Below are 14,692 nucleotides of genomic sequence, written 5' to 3' on the forward strand. Positions count from 1 at the left end.
CAAGTCCCTCCTCCCTACCTTTTATCTTAGCCTGCTGGACAAACTTTCCTCATTCCTGAAGAAGGGCCTATGCCCGAAACGTCGATTCTCCTGTTCCCTATATATTAGAGAATCCCTACAGTGTAGAAACAGGACAATTGGCCCAACAAGTCCACACCACTGAGTGTCCTACCCAGAGCTGTTCCCCTGTCCTATTGCTCTACATTTCCCCTGACTAATGCACTGAGCCTCCACATTCCAGAACACTATGGGCAATTTAGCATGGCCAATTCACCTAATCTGCACATCTTTGGACCATGGGAGGAAACCGGAGCACCTGGAGAAACACACATAGATAGAGGAGAATTTGCAAACTCCACACAGTCACCCGAGGCTGGAACCAAACCCAGGTTCCTGGCGCTATGAAGCAACAGTGCTAACCACTGTGCCGCCCCAATAAGTGAAATATATTCATACCAAGACACCTGTTTTCTGCAACAAAAGGAATATTTCTTACTTTGCCACTAGTCAGCACATGTAGTATAGTCAGTCCACTAGTCAGTTCCTTTAGAATAAATTATGATCATTTGAAATTTAATATTGTATTTGTCCAAAATGAAAAGTTCTGACAATGTATCTCACTTTTCAGCAATATAAGTTTTTTTTTCATAGTTCTGACATGTGCCTTGGATGCCTACATAGGACCTTCATCCAGCATGGTGGATGATAAACCTTGGGATAGAATGAGTGCGTGTAAGCCAATATGTCTGGAATTCATTATTATCCATATTATACCTGTAAAATGGTCAGAAAGAACTTTTGAATTTGTAGGCCTTGGAATGTAGATTCAGCTAATCAAGTAAACCAGAGTGTCAATTATTGTGCTTAATCTTACCAATTATCTACCAAAATTAACATTTCTAGTCAGTGCAGAGAATGCAACAAGGTTACTGGTCACAAAATTGGTTTTAATTTCAAATAACTGGCCCCATGCTTCAACGAAGCCATTGGATCATTGTCCGCGGCTTAAACTTTATCCTCCCCCACCCCCCATATTGGTGCCTACTCTTGTATCAGCTATTTCCAGCACTTAATTTTTTTTTGTGCAATAATGACATTCTGTAAACTGACCACCATTGACTCATTACTATTTTTTATTGTACAAGACCAGTAGGAATGACCATTGATGGCATTCTTACAATGGTACATTTTTTCACTCTTAAAATTAAAAAGTTGTTAACACCCTCATACATATAAATTTGCATATGTCAGAATTTGCATTTAGTCATTACTCTGTTTTGACCTGACTGCAGTGGTCACTGATAGGTCACTTAATAGATTAATTATAAAATAATTTTGTCTAATTGTACAATGCTTTGTACATCAGAACTATAACACAAAACTTTCCAAAGGCATTGTGAAGGGACTATAGCATGTAATTTTAAAACAAGCCGTACAGGGTCTCAATGTAGCACCATTGTCTCACAGTGCCAGGGACTCGACTTCGATTCCAGCCTTAGGCAACTGTCTGTATGGAGTTTGAGCATTCTCCCCCTGTCTGCATGGGTTTCCTCCAGGTGCTCTAGTTTCCTCCCATACTCAGTTAGATGGATTGGCCCAGGGCATAAACGGCTGTCACAAGGGGTCATAATTTTAAGGTGATTGGAGGAAGGTGTAGGAGAGATGTCAGAGGCAAGTTCTTAACGCAGAGAGTGGTGGGTGCGTGGAATGCAGGTAGTAGAGTCAGAGACATTAGGGACATTTAAGTGACTGCTGAACAAGCACATGAATGCAGTAAATTGAGGGATGTGTAGGTAAGGTTGATCTTAGATTAAGATGAATGCTCGGCACAGCATCATGGGCCAAAGGGCCTGTACTGTGCTGTACTGTTCTATGTTCTAAATTGCTCATAGTGGCCAGGGATGTGCAGGCTAGGTGGAGTAGTCATGAGAAATGCAGGGTTAGAGGGATGGGGTGAGTGTGGGAGGATGCTGTTCAGAGAATCAGTGTGGACACGATGGGCCGGATGGCTTCCACACTGTATGGTTTCTATGATTCTATGAAAATATTTATTACATCCATAATGTAAAAAAGATGTTCACTCTGTTTTATAACACTATGATTTTTACATTTCTCTCTAATATTCTGAAACTACATTAGCAGCTTTCCATCCAGTATTATTTGGTATTTCTGATGACACTGACTGTCGAATGAAAGTTATTATGTTCACTTCTGATAAATACGTGGGAAATAAAACCTTACCAACCTCAAGCTTAATCTTAGAAATACAGTGGATCATGTAGAATCTATAAGAAGAAACGTTTCAGGTCAATAATCACTCAGTTGAAACAAAAAAAATCTGTTTTTAAACTAGATATCCATGTCTTGCAATGTTTTGCTTGAGGCTTAACTTTACCAAGACTGCTAGATTTTATGAAACATTTTGCACTATTTTTGAAAAGCAATTCACAAAACTGCATACCAAAATCTCAGTAAATTTCCCACAAATTCCTGAGAATTTGTAAATTTATCACCAAATTAAAGATTAAATGAAGTATTGATTGGAGCTAAATGTAAGATATGAGAACAAATACAGGCTTAGGCATTCTAATGCATCAAAACTGAATAACTTCCGTATTTGGTATTTGTATGGTGCTTCTGTATTTATGAAATGCAGCAAGTACCATTCATTCACTATTGTAGTATTCTCTTTATTTTATATGCAATTTCTTTCACATTTTCATATCTTTTAAATTGAACGAATTGCTCATAATTTGCTGCAGGGATTTTTTACTTATCATAACTTTTCCACAAATTACTACACCTTCAGGCAAGAAGGAATAATTCATTAATGGCAAGAAATTATGTATTGAAATTAAAATGCAGTTGTAAGCAGGGCCTATGAAATAAGAAAACACTATATAGGACAAACAGGAAGACAGCTAACAATCTGCATACATGAACATCAACTAGCCATGAAACGACACAACCAGCTATCCTTAGTAGCCACACACGCAGACAACAAGCAACATGAATTCGACTGGGACAACACTACTATCATAGGGCAAGCCAGACAGAGAACAGCCAGGGAATTCCTAGAGGCATGGCATTCATCCACAAACTCCATCAACAAACACATCGACCTGGACCCAATATACCAACCACTACAGCGGACAGCTGAAACTGACAACCGGATGCGGCAGGGACAGACCACTATAAACACCGGAGGAAACATCAAAGAAGCGCTTTGCAGGAGGCTCCCAAGCACTGATGATGTCGCCTGGCCAGGGGACGAAACGTTTGCAACAAAAACTTCCAGCTCAGCGAACAGAACCACAACAATAAGAATACAAGCCTCAAAGGCTTATAACTTGAAGATTCAGACATCCAGATTGTTCAGTTTGAAATGTTTACCTGAAACAATCTTTAAACAATCATTGGTATTACCTGTACCATTGAATATTCAAGCCAAGTCTACAATTAATATTTTACGAAGAGCCAGATCTTTGCTAAAATGTAATGATGTCTGAATGCTGCCCAAGTGACTAGTGTTTATGCTCCATACAAATCCGCCCCCAACCCATTTCATGTAACCTCGTCATCACACATTTCTGTGCATTTCTCCCACTTGTATTTATCTAGCTCCTCCCTTAAAAGTACCTATGTAAGTCACTTCAAATACTTTACGCAGTAGCAAGTTGCACATGTTAACCACTGTCTCAGCAAAGATGTATTTCTTGAACTCCCTCTCAGATTTATTAGTTGCCCTCTTATTTCTATAATCTTTATTTCTGGAAACACCATCTTTAAGACTATCACACTCATCTCTTTTAGATTTTCAAAATTATCTGTTCAGTCACCTCTTGGTCTTCTTTTCCTGGAGATAAAATCTCCAGGCTGCTCAGTGTTTTTCTTTAATTTAGCTATTGCCCTTTCATTTCTGGAATCTTCGTAAATGGAATTCTTACCTTCTTTAATGCTGCCAGAAACTTTGTGTATTTTGGAGACAAGTCTACACTGTACTCTTAATTAAAAACAGGTCAACTAAAGTTTGTACAAAACCTCTTCGTAGCATAACCTCTTTCCTTCTTAGTTTTGTTCCTTTAAACATAAACTCCAGTTCTTTTCAACATTTAATGACAAATTGACATGTTCAACCATTTGGTTACAAATCAAATCAGAACTAGTAGAACGGTATTCGTACAGAAGTCTAGGGACCCACTTCTTTGCAATGACCCTGAGAATGCAAATGGAAAACCACCATTTACAAACACTAACAAGAAAATGGTTTAGGATGAAACATCAGCAGACAGTTAGTCAAAGAGCTGCCTTTAGGCATAGCATTTATGACACTACATAACATGAATGATTGTAGTCAATGGGATTGAGAAAAGTCATCAATAGCAGGTAATCCAAAGGAACGCAAGAATAATTTAATCATTTTAAATGCTGAGGCTGGGGTCAAACATAACTTTGAGTAAATTTGAAATGATGATTTACTAGTTCTGATTTGAGTTTAAAGTTATTTACTTGCATTGCAATTGAATGGATGAAGATGCAGTTCCCTGGATGAAGAGGTTATTATGACTGAAAATTGGGCTTCTAGGGGCATGTCAGAAATCAACATTTTGTCCACTGGTAGTAATAACTTTCAAATAGTAGACTATGAAGTCATGTCTGCAATGCAGTGTTTTACATTTCATTTGGCATAATCAACTACTATGTTTTATTTAAGCAACATGTGTTTTTAACTTTTACATTGTTACAGGTTCACCCTCTCAAATCCAGCAGCCTCAGACTTGAATGCCTTTCAAAGAAAAGTTTTAATTCAAATTGGAATGCCTCAGTTCAATGAACAGAGAGCGCAGGAAACCAATCGCCAGTACTATCAAACAGTTTAGGTTAATGGCCATGTTGCTGGTGATACTAATTCACTTCTCATTGTGTTGCATATAATAACTCTCTTGTGCTTCCCTCACTTCCTTATACCAATGCAAACAGTTGCAAATAAGAAAGGATACATCAAAAAATGTCTTAGGTTTCAAACAATGCCAGTTCTGGGTAGCTAGATTTGAGAGTGTGGTGTAGAAACATCAGTCGTAGTAGTAGGTCCAGGTGTGAAATCTGTTGTCATGACCACTGATCGCAGTGACTGCTGAGTCCACACAGACAGATTGAATAAATGATCGCTACTGTAGCCCATCAGTATTATAAGTGGCAGTTAGTCTGAATCAATAAATTCTCTTGCAAAATCAGTGCCCAACGAAAAGAATCATATTAATATAATTGTGTTTCGCCTTTCAATATTTAACATATATATTTAGCTTAAATCCAAACTACCTGTTGGCCATGTCTATCACATTTCAAATAACAGTAAACTAATTTTTGTTTGAAGCATGTAATTTTGCTTAGGAGGTACAGTTTCCAAAAGTATTTGTTCACTTTGAAGTTTTGTACTGTACCTTTTCAAATATGGCCCATGGGATGTTGGGACATGCAATGAGTAGCCCATAACGATGGAAATCTGGTCGTCTTTAAACAATATTATTACATCTCAGTGCAATTGTACAGTTGCAATTATTGACAGCTGAATTAACATTAGCAGATACAGTCATTAACATAGTATGTTTCATTGATCATGGGGACAAATTGTTTTTCTATTTGCTTCATGTCCGCTTGTTTGGAAACATATTTTTTGGATTCTATTGCACATTAAACCTAGAGGAAATCTTATCGCCTGTCATTTCAACTAGGTATTTTAGATAGATTTCCCCTCACACCACTCACTCAACAGCTCCTTCAAGCTACTACTTCTAGTTATAGTTTTTCTGGGACATGTATTAATGGTAAGACTTTAAAGCTGCTACTATGGAAACAACGTCTGCCATAGTAATGCACCTGGTTTTTGAACTCTGCTGTTGACCACAGGTGTGCTATCTTGCTTTTATGTGTTACAGGTGAACGGCCCTTCCGCTGCAACCAGTGTGGTGCTTCATTTACTCAAAAAGGAAACCTACTGAGGCACATTAAGTTGCATACAGGAGAGAAACCCTTCAAATGCCCTTTCTGTAGCTATGCCTGCAGGAGGCGGGATGCACTGACTGGGCACTTAAGGACACATTCTGGTAAGTTCACATATGAACTGCAGCCTTTCTGCCTACCTTTGGTCAGTAGGTCTCTAGACACAGTTTCAACCTTATCAGGAATGGACCCCCCCCCTCTCCCCCCCCCAATGCTTCCCTGACTAAACAAGCATGCATAATATTATTCAATAAATCTTTATATCACATACAAGTGATCCATATTGTTGTGAAGTATTGTATATCCAGGTTAACTGGATTTACCCAACTTTCAATTCGTAAAAAAGAGCGCGAAGCACCCTACAAAACAAACTTTACTTTTTAAGAAAGTACCTCTTTAACTGTAGAAACCTGATGCAAAATCTGTCAAAGTGAGCATGATATATTGTAATCATTTCTAGTTTCTGTTTCTCTATTAGTTATGTATAACATTTCCTGTGTCTTGACGTGTAGAGCCATATTGTTTTTAAGCATAGTACTGTTTGATGTATTGCATGGTTGAAGGTGGTTGTCTTATGACACTTGTGTTTTCTGTATTAATTCTGAAGTATGAATTTGTAGGATTTTCAGTGGCTGTGTAATTCTAAAACTCATTTGAACTTATATGGCTTAGTTTGATTTTTAATTTGTTATTGCTGAAATGGTGTAATGTGCATGTGAGGGACTGGGCTTTTTTAGCCTGTTGGCTCTTATGATAGGAAATAATATGTTGTGTTCAGAAGTGGGAATTTTTTTGGGCAATTATGTACAGCCTTTGGATTGCTGGTAGGTTCAGGGTAATTCTTGATTCTGCTGTTTGGATTTGTTTGTTTTGCAATGTACATACTACAACATTGCAATAAAGAATATTGCAGTAATAAAGCTACTCAAACATGATAAATAGTTTTATTCTTAATTTATTGAGGGTTGCATTTTAACTTAATTCACCTTTGGAAAACCAATGGGATTGAATGATGTGCCAGTTTTACACCAAGTCCAATATTACCGTCCAATGAGTTTATCAAGGTGTAAAATTAAATTGGGTCTAAAACCTACATTGCACCGAATCCTATCAGTATTTGAATGGGCAGTTTGTGTTAAAATTGCCTTCTAAATGTATAAAATTTAACTTTAGGGTCCTGATGGGTGTATAAAGTGGCACCAAAGTAGTCATTGATGTATCAAGAAAAAAATGGTGGGAGGGGGAAATGTAGGGCCGGAACAAGAATTGTTTCACGTACCCCATAATGAAGCAGGCATTACTGGGATCCATGCAGGTGAGCATAGCCACTACTTTTGACTTGTCAGAAGTAAGATGAATTAAAGCAGAAATTGTTCAGTGAGAGAACTGGTTCAGCCAATCGGAGGAGAGTCTTGGTGGATGGGATTTGTTCAGGCCCCTTTTCGATGAAGAAGCCGAGAGCTCTCAGACTCATCCTAGTGGGAAATGGAGGTTTAGAGGAATTGGGGAATTGGACATCCATGGTGAGCAGGAGGCAGTTAGGGTCCTGGAAATTGTCAATATGGTGGAGGGCGTCAGAGGATGTAGGTGGGCAGGATCTGGACAAGCAGCGGAAAGAGGAAAAGAGCTTGGTAGGGCAGGAACAGGCTGATACGATGGGCCTACTGGAACAATCTGGTTTGTGGATTTTCAGAAGGAGGTATAAACGGGTTGTCTGGGATTGGGAGTCTGTAAGGTTGGAGGAGTGGAGGGGAAGATCTCCAGAGTTAGCGACCCGGTGACAGTCCTGGCAACAATGGCTCAATGTTCGGGTGTAGGATCATGCTCTGGGGAAGGTCGGACAAAATATCCAAGAGTTGGCATTGAGCCTCCGCAAGGTAAAGATCACTAGACTGTAACATCACCACCTGTAGTTTGGCAGGAAGGACGTTATCATCACGACTGCAATCTTCTGGGGTCAAAGTGCAAGCAAAGGGCATGTGCACAGCCATTCACTCTCTGCAAACTAGAGACATCACTGTAGCCTATGTTGTTGGACATAATGCTCCCTGGATGTGCCACAGGCGTGCTGAGTGTCAGCATGGTTCAATGATGCCTCCTCCTTTTCCTATTCCCCAGTTGTGAGTGTAGAAAGCCTTCCCATGCCTAGGCATAATGGATAGAAGTTGCAGCTGAGGCCAATGCCATTGGAACCCACAGAAGAAACTGGCTCCAAAGCAACTCAATTACAAGCAATCCCCCATGTTCCACAAGGGTAAGTATAATATACTGTTACCACAAAGTGACAGTAATAGGACCACCATGCAGTCTAAGCATGCCCATACAGAGAGATATCAGAGAGGAGGATTATGTATAAGCCTCAGCACCAGATGGAAAATGTGTACTGAATTTGTGCCAATCACCTCATGCTATCAGTTTTCCACGAGTTGCAAGCCAGTACAGTTCCTGTTCATGTACTGGGGTGGACTCAGGAGTTGGTTTTGGTATGCATATTCATGAAGTGCTAATGCACCAATAGAGATGATACTCAATTATTTGCTTTGTCTGTCTGCAGAAGAACACCCATAATAGGAGGGACTGGGCTCAGACTGGTCCAAGGATGGAAGATATTCAAATCACCAACCCTTTTGAGGAGGAGGCCACAGAGCTGGAAGTGGGAGATCTGACTGTGCCTGCACTGAGGGAGAGATAGGCCAGTGAGAGTGCTTGCACTCTGCTATTGTCAGATGGGTCAGCAGAGTTAGGCTGTTTAGATAAGAGAGTGCACAAACCATCAGCTAAAACTTTTTCTTCAGCATTCTAGGTACTAACAATTAATGGATGGAAAAAAAAGAGGAGACAGCCTTACCCTATCTCCAATCTTGGCCCTCCTCATGTACCATCTCCAACACTACCTTAGAGACTGATATCTCCCACACTTTAGAACGTACCAACATGGTGTTCACCTGCATCTTCCACCAACATGTCCTTCTCTATGGATGCACGTTCTAAATTAGACTCTATTAGGCTCTAGGTCACAAATGATGAACATATCACTGATGCCAGCTAACAACTGACAGAGGGAATAATGGCTGAGTTCTCTGACACTTGCTTGGAAAACTGCTGGAGACCAGGTCTATGATGACAATCATACTGATTATAAAATCAGCCATGATTTCATTTAGTGGCAGAGCAAAATAGGTGTCTTGAATTGCCTATTTCTATTCCTGTGCCACACGGTCTTATTGCCTTAGAGAGCTCAGTGCAGAAAATGAGTTTCTGGAAATAAGAGTTGGAGATGGAAAGATGGACAATGGAACATCAGACAGAGTTGCCAAGGCCATTTGCAAATTAGAGTGAAAGATGGAGGAGGCCTTCTGACTTTTGTCTGATGTCATGATGCTGTGAGTGATCACTTTTATCTCCATATAAAGGATTATAACTGTCTCGGAAACCCAGGTTCAGCAGGACACAAAAAGCTGTTAGCTATGGGCTTGGATCTGCACTCCATTACAGTAGTCATAATGCGTTGGATCTAAAGTAAGGCAAATGAGAGATGAGGCATTCAACCTCCCTCCAAGTGCCACTTTTCAAGGAATCAGGATGCATTCTTGTACACCAGTGGAAGGAGGAGTTCCCAGCTACATATCCTGGACATTTTATCTCAGGACATTTCAGAGTCCATGCCAGTGATGTCATTACCTCTAATAGGTCAGGCCCAGGGAAGTGTTCCAGCATCTGTGCAGCAGACTCTCAGCAGGCTGGAGCCCTCAAGGACTAGCCCCAGAAGATGGATGCCAAATTCATTGCAGTTAATAAGCATAACTTTTGGAAGGCTATCTCTACTTTAGCTATGATAGTTTACGCTGCACAAAATGTTATCATAAGCAAAGAAAAGTAAAGCAGTTGAACACATGAGTGACATGATTGTTCAATCAATTGAAATAGTTTTCACTGCAGTAAATGTATGTTCAGTTGCATTATTTATATGTTTGGTGTAGTCTTAATATGTGCGATGACATGGTTTGGTGAATTTAAAGTTGTGGCGCATCTTCCCTATTGGAATGTGATAATGATTTTCCCTGGTAGGGATTTCCAAAGCCAGGAGACATTGCATCAGAATAAGAAGCATCCAATATACCACAATGTGCAGGGAACACTTCTTCCAGGAACTGCGTTTGGAAGTTTCCCACCAAAAAAAGTGGAGGTACAATGAGAATGCTTAACTACAAAATGTGATAAAATAAAGAAAAATATCCAGAGTGTCAGGAAATAAGGTGTTACATCAGAAGATCAGTCTTGGTTTAGGAGAATGCTAGAGCATGCTCGAGAGTCCAAATGGGCTACTATTGTTTATTTTTCCTAAATTTACCTTCGAGTTCTCAGCAATAATCCCTGTAATTTTTTCATGCCACTGTGCAGCCCTCCAAAGCCAGTGCGCAGCAGTGACTTTGCAACCAGTTGGCACGCATGGAATCTCAAAATGGCAGAACGAACATTGGATTTCAATAATACCTTGTTTCCATTTAGAACAGACATCAGGATGGCGTGTGTTCATCTGGGCCAAATTAAGATAGTGTATGGCTTCCAATGCAGAATGTATTCTGGCTTGCTTGAGTCGAGGGCTATAATCACAATCACATTTCCTGCCAAGCTCCCAGTGCTGTGGAACTACACAATGTTATGCAGGTCCTGTTGCATTTTATTGCCACAAGATCTATTTCTTTACTGATTGACACATGCAGGGTATTGTGACTACAAATCCAAACCCTGACATGTTTAATTAGTTAAAAGAGGAATGTTAGAAGTAAAAACAAAGACTGAAAGTATTAAATCTGTGCTGTGTGGCAAAGTGTGGGGCTCTTGGAATGTTGCATCTGTAGATTGTCAGAAATGAAATAGCGTCACATCAGGAAGAGATAATGTTGGGATTGGCGATCTCTTATTCTTTAGCAGTATGTTGTTCCAGATTTCTTTTGTGTTGTCCTTCCAGTTATGTACAAAACAAGATTAAAAACTGACTATAACCTTGATCTATATGTGCTAGTAGAAGAAAGTATGCCAGTGAACTGAGTTTTTTTTGTACCAGCCTAGGTTTTGAGTGCCAGTGCACTGTAAAGGCCACAGTTGAAGAATGACCCACTAGTCTCCCCTGTACTACAGGTAAAAAGATTCTCTTTCCCTAAGTGATAGAAGCCAACCCAGCCAGCAATGTGGTCAGATGAGACCAAAACTATAGAAGAACTGTTTTGCTCTGAGTATTGCTAGCTAACCACCATAAAAATAAAATAAGACAGAAGTATTTCAACTGATTGAACAGCCAAGAATCTTGAAATTGTTTGATTATTAATATTCTATTATGTATTCTTTACTAATTGAAGAAGTGGCAAATAAAGAAGTTGGTGAAGAGCTTTTCATCCTGGTCTGGTCGTAACAAGAGACTCAGAGAGACTAATCTGTATATCTTTTAAAAGTTATTATTTTATTAGGTTTACTAATTATTCCTAATCTATGTGTACATGTGTTGCATTGGTGCTTCTGTATTTACTAACTGATCAACTCAGTCTTATGTTAACTGAAGAAAGCCTCTTTACATTGGCTTTCTGTTAAAACATAGCATGACTTGGTCATCCATGTGGCACCCACAAGGAAGGGATTATTTTTAAATGACCATATTTGAAACAACTGAGGAGATAAGTGAATAAAGAAGGAGGTGCCAATTCATTTCTTTTCATCCAGGACCTTAATTTGGGATATCCCTTTGGAACCATAATAACTTAGTTTGTCCCAGGTGAGGTTTACCATTGGTAGAGCTAAAGTAAAACAGGTCATTTTCTTTAAGGCAACAGAAGTCAGTGTAAATGAAGTAACATAATGTCTGTCCCAGATAGAAAACAACAGCCTCCTAACCAGAAGGTATTGAAAAAGAAAGCTGGTAAACTGAAATATTAGTATCTCACTTTGGCTTGGAATCTGTTAGCTATTAAATTATCATGGACCTGTCTGCCTTGTCTCACCGGTGTTCTGAGTTTTTCCTGTTCTTTCTCAATAGGGAACATCTTGCTCCCTGTCACCACTATCATCTCCCTCATTGAAGGAGACATCTCAATCCTCCATCTCTTTCAGCACTAAAACATCCCGTCCCCCGCTTTGGTGAGTGAGATTATACAAGCTACAGCATTCAAGAATGAAACTAGACACTCATTGTGGAGAACATTGAAGTGCTCCATCTGAGTGATTCAAGCATCTAAATCTCATTTTCAATAGACCTGTCATCCTCTCAGTTGTAGTCCTTGAGTAATTACATATAGCATTATATTTCTCCTCAATGGTGCTTTCCTAACTGGTGGTATCTAGTTCTTATGAGAGTATCCTTCCAACAACCAACCCTGCAATCTGCCTCGTGCATCAAAGACTTGTACCTTGTGAGTTCTTGAGAATGTAAGCATCATGAGAACTCCCTGTGTTGCATTATCAAACTGGATGATTTGTCTGTTGCGATCACATATTAGTTGAACATTCATGGGAAATCTTTCTGTTGATGAAGTCAGCTGATTTATCCCAGGGATCTCTATTGGTTGCATGCACCCAGTCAATAGTCCCTTGTAATTGTGGGAATCCTATTATTGCAGCAAATCCCAAAGCTCTGCCTTCCTGACTCCCTGGATCTTCATGGAACTTCACAAATTCATGAGCGCTTTGATGAAAGCATTTGTGACCTCCTTGATGCATTTGTAAATGGGTGGCTGTGATATCCCACAAAGGTCCCTTGGATAGCCCTAGAATGAGCCATGGGCAAAGAGACCACCAAAATGAGATTATGGTTTAGTCCTTACAGCTGAGGACATCTTTCAACAATTGGCATATTTATGCATCCATTTCACAGGATATTTTAAGGCACCTTCTGCATTGTTTCATGTTCAAATGAAGGTACCTACATTGCTTCTTTTACGATTAAGATCATGCTAAATCAAATTTTTGGGGGACTACCCACAAATTCAAGTGAATGGTGCTTCAAGATAACTGAGGAAGATCATATGAAATCAAATTTGCTGATAAATGTGCTCAATGACTATTCAGATACAACAGTGACATAATAAATATGAGAAAAACGTCTTTGCTTTTCAATTTATTCCCACTGCTGTGGCCTGATCTTGTTCAGATAAATACTTTGTGAGTTATCTTCAGAAAATGTCAGCATTTTTGCATCTGAAGAGTACTATCTTCTGACAAGTGTGCAGAATACAAAATGTGAGATGCTGGAAAGGCATATTAGAGCAGATCCTGGGAAGATCCTGGGAAGTGTTGCTGAACAAAGAGACCTTGGAGTGCAGGTTCATACATCCTTTAAAGTAGAGCCACAGCTAGAAAGGATAGTGAGGAAGGCGTTTGGTATGCTTTCCTTTATTGGTCAGAGCATTGAGTTTAGGAGTTGGGAGGTCATGATGCGGCAGTAGAGGACATTGGTTAGGCCACTTTTGGACCATTGTGTGCAGTTCTGGACTCCTTCCTATCGGAAGGATGTCGTGAAATTTGAAAAGGTTCAGAAAAGACCTACAAGGACATTGCCAGGGTTGGAGGATTTGAGCTATAGGGAGAGGCTGAATAAGTTGAGCCTGTTTTCCCTGGAGCATCAGAGGCTGAGGGGTGACCTTTTACAGATTTATGAAATCATGAGGGGCATGGATAGGATAAGTAGACAAGGGTCTTTTTCCTGGAGTGGGGGAGTCCATAACTAGAGGGCATAGGTTTAGGGTAAGGGGGGAAAAATTTAAAAGGGACCTAAGGAACAACGTTTTCATGCAGAGGGTGGTGCATGTATAGAGTGAGCTGCCAGAGGAAGTGATGGAAGCTGGTACAATTTCAACATTTAAAAGGCATCTGGATGGGTTTATAAATAGGAAGGGTTTAGAAGGATATGGACCAAGTGCTGCCAAATGGAGCTAGATTAGCATATCTGGTCAGAATGAACAAGTTGGACCGAAGATTTTGTTTCCGTGTTGTACATCTCTGTGACTCCCTACTCCTTAAGAACATCTGCTTTTCACTTCACACCACAGTTTTCCGTTTGCTGTATCAACTTTACTTTGTCTCCATCGTCAGCACTTTCTACTCTCTCAGTTTAGTCATACTTATATATCTAACACCTTTTCCCAGATCTCAGCATTGAATGATGGCTTGCCTGTAACTTTATGCTCTAGTGAGGCACCATGGAAAAAAAAAGTGAAGAATCTTATCAGACTAAAAACATTAACTCTGTTTTTCTCTCCACCGATGCTGCCAGAGCTGCTGAGTTCCTCCAGTGTTCTCTGTGTTTATGTCCTCCCTTTCTACTTCCTCATCCAACTTCATGTAGTCTATCCTGAGGAGACACAGAGGAGACCTCTTTGCAGTATATTCATTTGCTTTGAGACAATTCACACTGATCTGGGTAATGAAAACATTTCCCTGTACCATCCCTCATACAGTATTTGACTTACTCCAGTGACCTCTAATTAATATTGGAAATGTGTTGCTGGAAAAGCGCAGCAGGTCAGGCAGCATCCAGGGAACAGGAGAATCGACGTTTCGGGCATAAGCCCTTCTTCAGGAATGCCCGAAACGTCGATTCTCCTGTTCCCTGGATGCTGCCTGACCTGCTGCGCTTTTCCAGCAACACATTTCCAGCTCTGATCTCCAGCATCTCCAGACCTCACTTTCTGCTCTAATTAAT

At 40.0% G+C, this 14,692-nt stretch overlaps 1 protein-coding gene across 9 annotated transcripts in view; it reads left to right on the top strand.

Annotated features, from left to right (window-relative positions):
- LOC122551441 (zinc finger protein Helios-like) overlaps window positions 1–14,692 on the top strand; it is a 227,066-nt gene that overhangs the window by 147,912 nt on the left and 64,462 nt on the right. For all 9 annotated transcript variants that reach the window (XM_043693360.1, XM_043693354.1, XM_043693353.1 and 6 more), the window contains one exon: window positions 5,937–6,104. In XM_043693360.1, coding sequence (XP_043549295.1) covers window positions 5,937–6,104 — 168 coding nt within the window. The remainder of the gene's footprint in view (window positions 1–5,936; window positions 6,105–14,692) is intronic.

Source organism: Chiloscyllium plagiosum, chromosome 7 (assembly GCF_004010195.1).
Source record: "Chiloscyllium plagiosum isolate BGI_BamShark_2017 chromosome 7, ASM401019v2, whole genome shotgun sequence".
NCBI classification, from domain to species: Eukaryota; Metazoa; Chordata; class Chondrichthyes; order Orectolobiformes; family Hemiscylliidae; genus Chiloscyllium; species Chiloscyllium plagiosum.